This window comes from Lichtheimia ornata (genome assembly GCF_029851405.1).
Source record: "Lichtheimia ornata isolate CBS 291.66 chromosome Unknown scaffold00016, whole genome shotgun sequence".
NCBI classification, from domain to species: domain Eukaryota; kingdom Fungi; phylum Mucoromycota; class Mucoromycetes; order Mucorales; family Lichtheimiaceae; genus Lichtheimia; species Lichtheimia ornata.
In genome coordinates, this window is record NW_026695336.1 from 503,090 (window position 1) to 515,983 (window position 12,894).

Sequence of the window (12,894 nt, forward strand, 5' to 3'; positions counted from 1 at the left end):
GAAAGAAGCGTTATGAAATACCAGCTGTCCTGGCAGTGTACTACCATGTTGGCGGCCTTTTACTTCGACTGGACGAGAGCAGATGACAACATTCCATATCAATTCTCATATTGTTCATCGCCAATGATGGGAATTTATTATATACAAATGCTGTTTGTTGGTATATGGAGGACAAACAATGGGATGCTTTACGCAAAGAAAGTACAAATGGGGGAAAGAGCTGATCGATCCAACTTAGGATGCTTGCTTCAAGAAATGGGCTTTAACATTGTTCGACCAATCGACAACACGAGCTCGATCACCCTTGTCGTTGCAGGATAATAGAAGCAACCCCTTTGCTGCTGCTGTTTGGAGCTTGATATCATCTACATGAAAAAAGCAAGAGTGAATACATTTCTTCTATCTTTTGGGTACACCCTGAATCCTTACAATCTGTAAAGCTCTTGGCCATGAGGAATGTTCTGAATCGTGCAATGGTTTCCTCTCGCATTTTCAACATTTCTTTCACTTCTCCTGATGTAATACTGCCTCTTCTTCTTCCCTTGGTGGGCTTCTCATCGATCTCAAAGGCCGCCGTTGAAGCTATCAATGCACATAATGCGTTGAGTGAACCAGCAAATTCTCGTTGAGCATGTTGGCTAACTTACCGATCAAATTAATCACATTACCGACCACATCTTCTTGTATCACCTTGGGCCATAAGACATCTTGAACAAATTGACGTTGTACCTTGAATGGTTGAGAGCACATGGACAACTCGAATGCCTTTTGAACGTTGAAAAGAAGGGTGTCATACATTCCTATTCATGCCTATGTTAGTCATAGGTCCCATGATGTTTGAAATTGTACCTACTTTGATTGACAGTTGCCAGCTGCCGGATTTCTGGTTGTGAAATAAGAGCCACAAGTTCATTGAGACGGCCCATACCCGAAAGACTATCAGCAGGGAATGGCCAATCACACACATTGACAAGCGGATTGTACACCTCGATAAGCCATTTTGGATTCCGCTTGCATAGCTCCATGGTTGCAGTTTGCATAGAACGCATGATAAGATCAGCACCTAAGTTGTTGATTAGATCCATGCTCATCTCTCTCTCTCTCTACATTGTGTGTGTGTGTGTGTGGATGACATGTTTACTTACCACCTTGAGATTGACCTGCTGAGAATTCTAACGCTTCCCTCCAGATAACGGCCACATTAAGAATGATCCAGGGATAGCATTGAGTCGTCGGCTCCTGCCAAGGGATCGATCGAAGTAGATTATAGCAAAACACTTGAACGGGTTCCATGCGATCGGTATTCTTGCAAAGAAGAGTGATGAGACGAGCGTATCGACTATATCGTAAAAAGACATTAGCTAAACATCTCATGATGAAAGAAAACGTGACATTACCATGCTTGACTTAGTTTCTTGGCCTTGACGGCTTGTGCTGCTAGGCTGGATGCCCATTTGATACACTTTGGAATAAAGTTGATCTAAGAAAAAAAGATGGATTAGAATCAAAAAATGATCACTTGACCCCATAGAATACTTACAGATGCATTCTTTTTGCCAAATACAAAGATAAACCAGGCCATCTTTTGTTCCTTGTGATGGATCACTGTGGGACATGTCATGGTGACACCGCCGGATGGACCATAAGGGACCACTTTGGCATTCTTCAAGTTGACAGCGCTGAAAGACTGCAATTTCTCGTAAAACGTCTCCATTTCAACAAAGAAGGTTTTCATGCCAGCCTTGGTGTGAACAGGATAGTGATTCTTTTGTATGTCTCCAAGTTGGATCATCACCCATTCAGGCTCCTCCGTCACAATCTTATCAATGATATCTATGAAATAGGCTCAATAAGTATCCATGATGGTATCCCAACATCACACGTAACATACCTGAATTTTGAGCAATCTTTGGTGATGGTTTCACTGATGCAGTGGAAGGCTTTGCAACGGCTGATGATGATGGTGGTGGTGGTGGTGGTGGAGTTGAAGATGTGGATGCTGATGATGATGAAGGGGTTGTAGTTGAATTGGGTTGTGAAGAAGGATGTCTTTGTTCTGGTTCAATGACGCGTAGGGGTCTGCGTACTGGATCTGGTTCAAGATCACTCTCAGGCGTTTTCCGCTTTGAGGGAGAGGCCAATTGCACATTCTTTTTGGTCGACGAAGAAGAGGAAGAAGACGTCGCTGCCAGCCCCTTTTTACTCAAGATCTTTGCTCCCTTTCGGATTTCTCGTTCATAAACCACATGCTCGCGTACATTGTTCGGTCGATTCATATTGGGTTTTGGTACAATGAGGCCGTTCAAACGTTGTTCACCCGCCTCATTCGCTTCCTTTTGCGGATTTGTTGTAACTGGCGATTGACTCGGATCATGTTGTTGCTGAGAAGCAGGTGGATTATCTTTTCTTCTTGTCGTTATAGGAGCAACCGATGCTCGAGGACGTAGCGAAGATGGCTTCAAGCCTGAATCATTCGTATCCTTTCGAGGATTCGTTATAGCTGATGATTGAATTGATTCATGCTGCTGCTGCTGCTGCTGCTGCTGCTGCTGAGAAACAGGTGGATTCTCCCTCGTCTTTGCCGTAGTAGTAATAGTTGATGCTCGCAAACGTAGCGAAGATGGCTTCAGACCAGAAGATGGTTTGCTGGTTCTTGATTTTGAGGCTGCAGCAGGTGAGGTTGCTTTGTCTTGAGACATGTCCATGGCATCAGTGATCATCATGTCTGGTTGTGGTGGAGGTGCTGTTGATGGTGGAATAGTTGATGGTATAGAATTGGATATGGATTGATGGTTGGATTGTGTAACTGGTGGGTGGGTGCATTGTTTGATATGTTCAAAGAACTGAGTTTGGAGGGCAAGCTGCATAAAAAATGTGACAGGTTAGAAGTCATTGTAAACAAGCCCATTCCATTCATTGTACTTTACCATTCCTTTCTTGAGGTTTTCAATCTCTTGGAATACTAGTGAGTTATCTTGTACAATTGGTGTTGATCGTGAAGGTTCAAATGATGATGATGATGATGATGATGCTGGTGCTGGAATAGATGATGGTGATGGTGGAGCTGTTACTGCGGCGGTAGCAACACGTGCTCGTAGTTGTGCAATCTCTTCATCCTTCTCTTCCAAGTCTGCTTTGAGCATGTCATTATCGATCTGCATCTCAAGTCGTTCCTCATTGAACTTGTCTTCTTTCTCCTCTCTATAATGAAATCCTTATAAGCTTCTTGGTAATACAAAGCAAGAGTAAACACATACCGCAGCTTCTTTTCACGCTCTAAATCCTCTTTCAAGGTGTTGACTTGTTGTTGAAGCGTCTCACATTCTATTTGTGCCTTGGTTAGTTATCTTTGAAGGGAATACAAAGAAAACGCTTCTTACCTTTGACCTTTTTGTTCAATAGCTGCATTAGCTTATCAGTCGAAATGATCCTGGCCTTGAGCTTTTCAACACTGGATCCAGAATTCATGGCTGACACCAAGGAGGTGACAGATAAGCCTGGAACTTGTTGTCCATTGGTCGCATTGCTGTCAGTCGACGAGGACATTGAGTCGATAGATCTGGCGGATCGATGAAGAGTGTCAAAGTGCTGTCGTAAAGAAAAATTGATGCTGGTCGCTATTTACACCACCTCCACCACCACCCTCACTCCGCTCTCCTTCACACATCACTTTCAATGCACTTGGATACTTAATTAAACTATTACCATTGCCATGAAAATGAAAATAAACGACCCTTGTATCAGATCCTGAATATTGGAATCATCCTAATGCTATCATTGTCGTTTCAAGTATTCGTGAGTTGAGCCACCATCCTCATCCACGGTTGTAAAATACATAGAATCAAGCATTTTGAGGGAATAAGAAATGCCGTATTCTATAAGAGCCAGTGTTACGGCTATCATATTATCCATCATCTGCTGCTTTAATATGCCTTTCATGAATGAGTACATATGCTTGTGGTGGTATCGGGGTGTAAACGTTTATCCGATAGCATAAGGGAGGGAGGGTGGAGGTTCAACAGTAAGCGTCGCATATCTCTTTCTTCCCCTTTTTTCTTCCTTGCTCGTCAAGACCAGGCGTATTGTCACATCGAGTGGAATGCAGTCAGTCAGCACTAGTGTTTCCTCGCCATTACGTCGCGAATTGTCCGTGTCACCAATACCTACCGGGCAAAAGAGAGCGGCCTCTGATGACTATGTTGACAGCCAAGAAGGAAATGCACTTGACACACCTCCTGCAAAAAAGATTCGGAATCTCGATCCACCAACACTGCTACAACAAACGTTGACGTCCAACGATAGCTTTCGATCCGTACTGACAGAGACGTCGAATTTGTTTGATCAATCCGATGTCGACACTCAAGTACCTCGAGACAATACGCCACAGCAAACGCAGGAGAACAATAAGGACAATGATGATGATGGTGGTCCAATAGACAACAAACTCGGATGGCCTTGTGATGGAGCAACATACCCCAATGCAGCAAGCTTCATAGATGATGACAATGATGAAAACGACGATGATGATGATGATGAACTCGATCTTGCCTCGTTTGTATCAGCGCGACGATCATTATTCAATGAGCTACAAAGCAGTGAAATTAATCACCCAGAAGATGACGACGACGTTGATGACATTGCATATGAAGAATCACGACGCGATCTTTATGAAGCGATTCTTGGAGATGAGGAAGACGAGGATATTGGCTTGGATGAAGGAAGCAGCTGGTTACAGGAACCTGCGCATTCATGTGGTCCGCAACACTACGACGACGACATTGACGACTTTTTCTCCAGCAGCCATGTAGAAGATAGCATCGCTACAGAACGTATTCCATCACCTCAACTTATCAAACGTTTACGCAATTGGCAAAAGATTCGACCCGGTTATTTATCATCCAAACCACGCTTTCTTACCAATCACTATTTTGAAACGAATGGACCTAAATCATGCGACATGGATGAGGAGATGCCTGACGAGAAAGAACATCCAATGTGCAAAGAGAGCTATTTAGACACCAATTTTGTGCTCATGGATCGTCTTGGTTCAGGTGAATTCGCTGATGTTTACAAGGCTCGTCGACGCGATTCAAACACACTTTTGGCTATCAAGAGAACCAAGCACCCTTTTGCTGGCTACGACGATCGATGGCAACAAATTATCGAAGCCAATCACATGAATGCTGTCAAAGGAAATCGACATTGCGTAGAACTCTTGAGCGCATGGGAAGAAAACGGGTTTTTATTCATGGAAATGGAACTATGTCGTCGTGGAAGGTAAGATCGCCGCACGTTTTCTCGACGATGAATACTAACGGGCTATATTTAGTTTACATCAATTTATCAATACAAGTGATCAAGTGCCCGAACCAATGGCATGGGCCATCATTGGCGAGGTTGCAGAGGTAAGCAAAAGTGAGCTTGTGTATGTATCTTATCACTCACTCACACGAACAATAGGGGTTAAAAGCGATCCATGACGCTGATATCATTCATCTTGACTTGAAACCATCCAACATTTTGATTGATGATATGGGAAGGATAAAAATTGGTGATTTTGGCTTATCGGTTCGAGAACCTGTGGTAAGTAATTGAGATTGGTGATGGTTTCCCTTATACTCATGGCGCGATTTAGGATTCACGATGGGTTAAAGGAGAAGGCGATCGTCGATATATGGCACCAGAGCTGCTACGTGACATCTTCCATAAACCAGCTGATATCTTTAGGTAAAGAAATGATGTCTCATTGTAGTCAAAAATGCATTGCTGATTGTCTTTATGTGTCTCATAGTCTTGGGTTAATTATGCTTGAGTTATCGACCCGAATTGAGCTACCGGATACAGGTGAACTTTGGGAGCAATCACGACTAGGCGATTTTTCATGCTGGTCCCAAGACCTGTCAAGGACATCCAATGATATACAAGCATTTATACGGTGGCTCCTCACAGCGGATTGGCAAAAGCGACCCACCATTTCTCAGGTACTGCAGCATCAGCAGGTCGTTGAAGCAAAAACAAACAACAAGAATGGATCTCAAGGCATTCTTTACGATTACGCGCAACAAGAAGATTTACCAGAGAATTCCCCTCATCGAAATATTTACTCCACACCAAAGCACAAGTTCCCTTTATCTCAAGAATACTAGCACGCACATGTTTTCTTTGTATATAGCCATGCAATCCCACTCTACATATACCCCAACCTTCATTATTCTTGCGATAGTCATTGATATAAACATCTCTAATCACTGAACGAATATGAAACATTTTATGTGGTCTGGACGCGTAACAAAGTTTATGCATGAGGGGGACACAACTGAGTTTTTCATGCATAGAAGAAAAAAGAGTCATACAAGTGACAATGAACCATCCATCATTGTGAAGCACGGTAACGAGGGGAAACAAATGTACTCCTCAAATTGGCTACCACTACTCCTTGCAAGCTAAATCAAGCTAGGATGGGTGATATACAAGTGTGTGTGTGTGTGGGTGGATGCGTATAAAGTTGATATGCGAGTTGTGATAAAGAGCTTTCCTATTTTAATCCATCCATACGCGCTTCCCTTTCTCCTTTTTCTCTCTTTCTCTCTCTCTCTAACAACAAACAACAACCATGACGACACCCACTTCTAGCAACGACAACCTTTACAGCGTGGACGGTGTACAAGCCAAAGTCCGTGAAGGCCTTGCCAAACTCGACAGCGAACTTAGCCAGTACAAGTATTGCAATGAGCTCGAACGCAGAACCGGTGTCCCCAAGAGCTATGTGGTTCTCGGTGGTGGTGCAGTCATCTTTGTCATGATCTTCTTCAATCTCGCTGGCAAGTTTTTGACGAGCCTCATCTCTTGGGCGTATCCAGGTACTTTAATACACGCGTCAAAATAGGATACGTAGCAACAGTTGCTAAGGATACCATCTTTTTTTTTCTTTTCTAGCTTACGCGTCGTTCAAGGCCATTGAAAGCTCCTCTTCTGCTGATGATAAGCAATGGCTGGTTTATTGGACGGTTATTGGCTTTGTGCAGCTTGTTGAGTTCTTTGCTGGTATCATTTTATACTATTTCCCCATGTTCTATCTCATCAAGACTCTTTTTGTTCTTTGGCTTGCGCTGCCTCAATTCCGGGTAAGTCATGAAAAAGGAGGGAGATGTTTAAAGGGCTCATGTATACTAAACCAACCCATCATCTAGGGCGCCGAAGTTTTATATGGACGTTTCTTACGCCCCTATCTTTTGAATGCACAAAGCGACATTGACAAGCATGCCGAACAACTACGTCAAAAGGTTGGCGAAGCCGTATCCGATATCACATCAACCAAGAAAGATTAAGCATCACATGAAATAAATATGATATGCAATGTTTTCATCCAATACGGAGGGCTTTTATTGATGTGCTATTTATTTATTATCCTTGTCTTCATCCTTTTTAGAATCCTTATCCTTCTTGTCTTGTAGTCCTTCAAGTGCCTTTTGGATACGCTCATCCTTTGCATCAACACCAGGTAGCGAGTTCAAGACTGCCATCATCTCATCCGCATCACCACCGCCTTCATTGTTCATGGACATTTCCAAAGCACGCTGTAATTGGTCTTGTTCACTCAAGTCTTCCATATGCACATCCTCGTCCTATTTGATCCTCACTCGTCAATAAATGATGCGTCGTATTTCCAATGAACACATTTACCTGTGCACCACTGCCTTGCTTATCTTGCATTGACATAGCCAAAGCTGCTTGTAATTCAGCATCTTCGGTATCATGTGCTGCTGCTGGTTCTCCTTGGCTCGTCGTAGGTTTGGAATCCACTGCCATCTTGTCACCTCCTGAAGATGATGATTCACCTTGTGCCTTGTCGTCGCCACTGCCACCTTGCTTTGCGGCTTCAGCTTCTTGACGAGCCTTTTCTTCTTCCAAAGAAATACGCAATGCCTAACAATGATGACATCAATACAAAAACGTCTTGATCCCCCACCTCCTACCCACAGGATAGAAAACATACCAATGCCAATTCTGGATCCAAGTTGGGGTCCACACCAAACTCAAAGTCGCCACCACCGCCACCACCACTGCCAAAGTTAGCAGCAGCAGCACCTTCCTCGCCGGATAAGATACTTGTGGAAAGAAGCATATCGCTCAAAATATGTGGTCCTGGTGGAATGCTTACAAGATGACTAGATTACACCACTTTGGATTAGCACGCTTGCTTTTTCATTCTCACAAAGGTACACCACCACGGACGTACCTGTTATCGCCATTGTTCACATTGTTGATGAATGCTTCCAATTTGGCTGTATTTTGTGCTTCTTCTCCAAAGTTGATAATGTCGACGGCAACGTTGTTCTTTTTCATCTTCTTTGCAAGCCGTACCAATGTTCGTTCTTCGGTTTCAACAGGACTGCCGACAAATACAATGATCCTTTGACGCTGGTTTCGGTTTTGTCTGTGTTTTAAGGCAAGCTATCCATCGCATGTATCAGCATCATCATCATTCATCATCATAACGTAACGTCTCCCTTTACTTACCTGTGCAATTTGTATTCCCGTCATAAAGTCGGCCTTGTTACTGATCTTGACGCCGTGCAACGCTGTAAGGATCTTGCCCACATCCGATGTCAATGTCACCAGCACTTCAGGGCTCTTGCCAGCCATCGTCATGAGACCGACTGTGTTTTCCCGATTGGCTTGTGTTTTTGAGGAAAAGATAAGATTGACAGCTTCGTTTTGAGCTACTAGTCGAGTGGGAGTATAGTCGCCATTCCGCATCCACTCCGAGTTATCGATTCTAGATAGAAAAGAGAATAAGCAATAAATCTCAAGGTTGTCCTTTCAACATACACAATCATAGACGCTTCCAATGACATGGTTATTGGATAGTTGGGTGGAGAACTGGTTTAAAAAGAGTCAAGGCACTTTTGGGTAGAAACGCGCTCATTGGCATGACGAATTGGACACGTACGTCAGCCATCGTTTAATTCCCGACGCGGGTGTTGCTCTTTATTAGATACTGCTCGCTGGTGGGCCTGTTGTTGCAAAAGATACTCAAAGGATGGTGGTGGTATTACAATCTCTTGCTACATCAAAAATTACTACATACCTTCCAATCATCTGATAGCAACCTCTTGAGGCTCTTGCTAATTATAATCACATGTAGTATGCACTACATCAAAGCATTCAGGGGCGGCTCTTGTTGACTACTAGAGCTGATATCATCCATCGTTAAGTGTCCTTCTTCCTTCATATCTTACCCGCCATCCACTACTAAATTCTTCACTTTATGAACGACAATGATGACGATGACGCCTTTATTGTGCAATCTTTAGATAGTACAAGTGATCTTATTATTGATGCTCTTGAGATGGAGGGGTTATAATTGGTAGATGTAGGTTGAACTCTGCTATTTGGCAAGGATGTCGAGGATACTATAGAAAGAACTGGTAGACAATGATCGTCATTGCAACATCATACGTAAAATGACACCTTTTGCTGCTATACGTCTAGTTACATGTAGCGTTACCTGTCATGATGATCATGGTGTGGTTGAGTGGTTGAGTGGTTGAGCACAGTCTAATGCCAGTGGGAATATTTAACTTGCGCCCAATGTGGGATTTTAATTTGTGTGCCCACAGAACAAGGACTTTTGGACAAACGCTTCTTTTCCTCCCTCCCTTTTTATTCCATTCACCGCATCCCATCAAGGTAATGCTCTCATTGGACGTGGGGTATTACTATGGCGCTGAACATGTATAGATAGATAGTGCAGTGGGTGGTTGTAGCCATGGTGATATCGTCGCTCTTCGTGTTCGTTGTTATGCCGCTCCAAGCTTGGTGCAACAGGTACATTCAAAGTTCCAATGAAGCAAAAGACTTGTTGCATTGACGTGACGTTGGCTCATTTGGCTTTTGAATCTACTCGACTACACCACACTTCGGTTTCCAGTAACCAACAACGAAGGTCTTTGTCTATATGAAAAAGGCAAGTACATACAGGGAACAAGAACAATGAAAAGATGTTTATAGTGTATGTGGTTGAATAGCTTCTTGGTCAGGCATTGCAACTTTGGGCATCATCATCTCCTTGGGTTCGACTCCCAGCCTGTACCTTTTGATCGCTTGACGCTCATCTCGTGATTGATGTCGGTGGTTACTCTTTGAGCATTGGGAAGATGGTAAGGTTATCCGTTCTTTGTTGGAGAGGATGAATGAGAAAAACGAAGGCCCCTGGATAATATGAAGGTGGTGGCATCGATGGTGATTTGGCTATGTGATTCCTGCAGAGTTACTTTCTTTTTTATAGAGACGATGATGCCACCTATAACAAGATTCACAACAACACTGACAAACGTGGTTTACCTTTCTCATGGCAAGGTGATGTTGCTTGATGGACCCTCATATCCCATTTTTCTGTTGCCTTGAATGGTAGTCATCAATACGGCGACTATGATGGAAGCATCGTTCTTCGGGTACTTGCAATTATTTATATAGCTTATTCCCTTCTTATTGTTGCTTGTGCATTACAGCTTAGATGATGGGATAATAAAAGTGGCTCTGTGATCGGTCTTGTAATAAGGATAAGCACTCTATTTTTCATCTGGATCAACCGCAATGATGACGCATCTCGCAAAGACTGCTACAGTAACTTAATGATTGACATGGGCAGCTGTTCCACTTAGCATGATTTTAACAGCATTGTGTCTTAGTTGCAGGATAAAGGTAGAGAATTGGTTACACATACAGCAATCATTGATAGGTAAGATGAGCACACGATGACAACATCCCTTGACTCATGGGTTATCATTTTCAATTACATACAAGATCAATCAAATGCTACTTGATAGTGCGTTATCAAACATGCAACGACCAGAATAGATGTTTAATCCAAGAACATGGTTTATTGATTACAATACTAGAATAAACAAGTAGCTGTTGGTTTCCTAAAGCCAAGGCTAAAGTACTCACAGGGATGACCAACGAGAAGGTCGCTACTCAACCATCCCCAACCTCTACCTGTAGGCACCAATTCCAGGTCGACGAGGCCGCTTGTACATGCCACTTTAAGGTGCCGGGACTTGACGCGCCAAAACCTCGTTTGGAAGAAACCATGCTTGTGTCTTTGAGATAGAAAAGTGTAGCATGTTTCTTGTGAGCGAGAGCAAATAGGTGAAAGAATACTTATCTTCCCCTCCTAGTTTCCTTCCAATGAATCCTTTGGCATTACCCAAACAAGAGCCACTTGTTGGTATCTTTGGATAGCGGTCTTTTATTAGTGCACCCTGGACACTGCTACCGGTCTGCATTTCGTCCTCGGCCAAACGCCCATACAACACGCCGACACGTAGTGGGCAGCCAGTTTACGAGGAATGGCCAACATCCTCGCTACCTCCGTATCAAGATCTGCTGGGATTCATGGAAGCCTTGTGTGGAAACCGGGCTGGTGAGGGGGCAAAGAGTTTCCAATGCACGCCATTAGGTCCCCCAAGTCGCTGCAAACAAGGCATGTGAGTATTACAAGCAACACAACGAAAAGATAGAAACAACTTACTTTGGCCAAAACATCGTGATAGTAGGAAAAGCACGCACGCCATGCGAGTCGATCGATTGAGTTGAGAGCAAAAAGGTGGAGGTTGCCAGGGTGATCCGCAGCAATTTGTCTCTCGTCGCGACGCAACTGGACTTCAAATTGAGGCCTTCCCATTGGCCGAATGCTCCCTCTAATGGCTAAGGGAGCTTCCACACAACACCACTTGCCCCAAAGCCATAGCGGGTTGTTCATCTATGGATATGATGAGTGTAGTTCCAGTAAAGGTATAGAGATCTTCAGGAATATAAGCAACGTTAATATACATCATCATCGCGCAGTACGGGTATTGATCCAGCATTTATTTGTTATGTATGTATGTATGAGTGACTCTCAAATAGCAATGCCCATCCAACGAATGCGTCATGAATAAAGAGTGGTTTGGTCTTTACTTATGGCAACGTGAATTCTACATTACCAATCAATCACATACACTATGTGTTTTACTTCATTGTTCATGCCCCAGGCAACTTTCTAACCCGGTTGTGGAGGCATCAAGCATGGTCCGTGCGCATCACTTTTTATGCAGCTCGACACTCCACAGAATCCAAATGCGATATGGAGCCATTACTGCCATACACAAACCTTGACACACCTTCACTATTGGATGCTATATATTTACTTACCTTCCTCAAGGCAATCATGATCATGTTTCACTTGTGCAACAATCTGTCAAGGACGCTCGTGTGTAACTACAACGTGCCATTACACTTAGCAGCTCTTCACCTTTCTGTTCATGCAGCCGACACCAAAAAAGCAACTCCATCACGCTTACAGCGAGCATAGGTGAAACGTAAAAGTGCTTGTATCTCAAAACTTTACAATCAAACGTGAGGTCTTTATGAGAACAAACCTGCTTGGCTTGGCCAACAGCGCCCTGTGTGCAAGTTTCACGATCAAGGTGGCCAATCCCAGATTTCGCAATGTCGCCACCAGCCAAACTGGATCTGGGGGTCGACCCCTTCGACGACGACGACCAAAAAAATATTTTTTGGGCTAGTTGCGACATTGAACGCGAAACTTTCACACAAGGTGCTGTTGGCCAAGCCGAGCAGATTGCTCTATCAAAGACCCCACGTTTCATTGTGAAGTTCGGAGATACAGGCATCTTTATGTTTGTAAGTGTGATGCTATAAGAAGAGTGGTCTTTGTTCATTGTCAAGTAGCTGGACCCTGGCAGAGCAAAAGATGCAGAGGGTCGTGTTGTGTAACACAGCTACGTTTGCATGAATGAAAGGGTCAATGTATAATTACTTTATGGATCGTCTAGGAACAGGCATGTATTGCTAGCTAACGGCCACTTTTATCCAATCATCATTGTT

General features: G+C 43.6%; 4 protein-coding genes across 4 annotated transcripts; 2 read left to right on the plus strand and 2 right to left on the minus strand.

Annotated features, from left to right (window-relative positions):
* Window positions 1-234: 234 nt before the first annotated feature.
* O0I10_004521 (uncharacterized protein) lies at window positions 235-3,546 on the minus strand (the record flags this gene model as incomplete). Its single annotated transcript, XM_058484580.1, has 11 exons — window positions 235-365; window positions 430-582; window positions 648-800; window positions 854-1,063; window positions 1,146-1,339; window positions 1,398-1,480; window positions 1,541-1,833; window positions 1,892-2,861; window positions 2,928-3,201; window positions 3,258-3,324; window positions 3,381-3,546. The coding sequence occupies 11 exons, from the start codon at window positions 3,544-3,546 to the stop codon at window positions 235-237; spliced, it is 2,694 nt and encodes an 897-aa protein (XP_058344841.1).
* Window positions 3,547-4,099: 553 nt separating this feature from the next.
* Window positions 4,100-6,146, plus strand: O0I10_004522 (uncharacterized protein; the record flags this gene model as incomplete). The annotated part of the gene is made up of 5 exons (XM_058484581.1): window positions 4,100-5,277; window positions 5,330-5,405; window positions 5,461-5,583; window positions 5,636-5,727; window positions 5,792-6,146. The coding sequence occupies 5 exons, from the start codon at window positions 4,100-4,102 to the stop codon at window positions 6,144-6,146; spliced, it is 1,824 nt and encodes a 607-aa protein (XP_058344842.1).
* Window positions 6,147-6,613: 467 nt separating this feature from the next.
* O0I10_004523 (uncharacterized protein) lies at window positions 6,614-7,328 on the plus strand (the record flags this gene model as incomplete). Its single annotated transcript, XM_058484582.1, has 3 exons — window positions 6,614-6,860; window positions 6,937-7,124; window positions 7,191-7,328. 3 exons carry the CDS (start codon window positions 6,614-6,616, stop codon window positions 7,326-7,328), a joined length of 573 nt encoding a protein of 190 aa, XP_058344843.1.
* Window positions 7,329-7,397: 69 nt separating this feature from the next.
* Window positions 7,398-8,858, minus strand: O0I10_004524 (uncharacterized protein; the record flags this gene model as incomplete). Its single annotated transcript, XM_058484583.1, has 6 exons — window positions 7,398-7,625; window positions 7,684-7,926; window positions 7,997-8,168; window positions 8,240-8,454; window positions 8,521-8,779; window positions 8,833-8,858. The coding sequence occupies 6 exons, from the start codon at window positions 8,856-8,858 to the stop codon at window positions 7,398-7,400; spliced, it is 1,143 nt and encodes a 380-aa protein (XP_058344844.1).
* Between the last annotated feature and the right edge of the window lie 4,036 nt (window positions 8,859-12,894).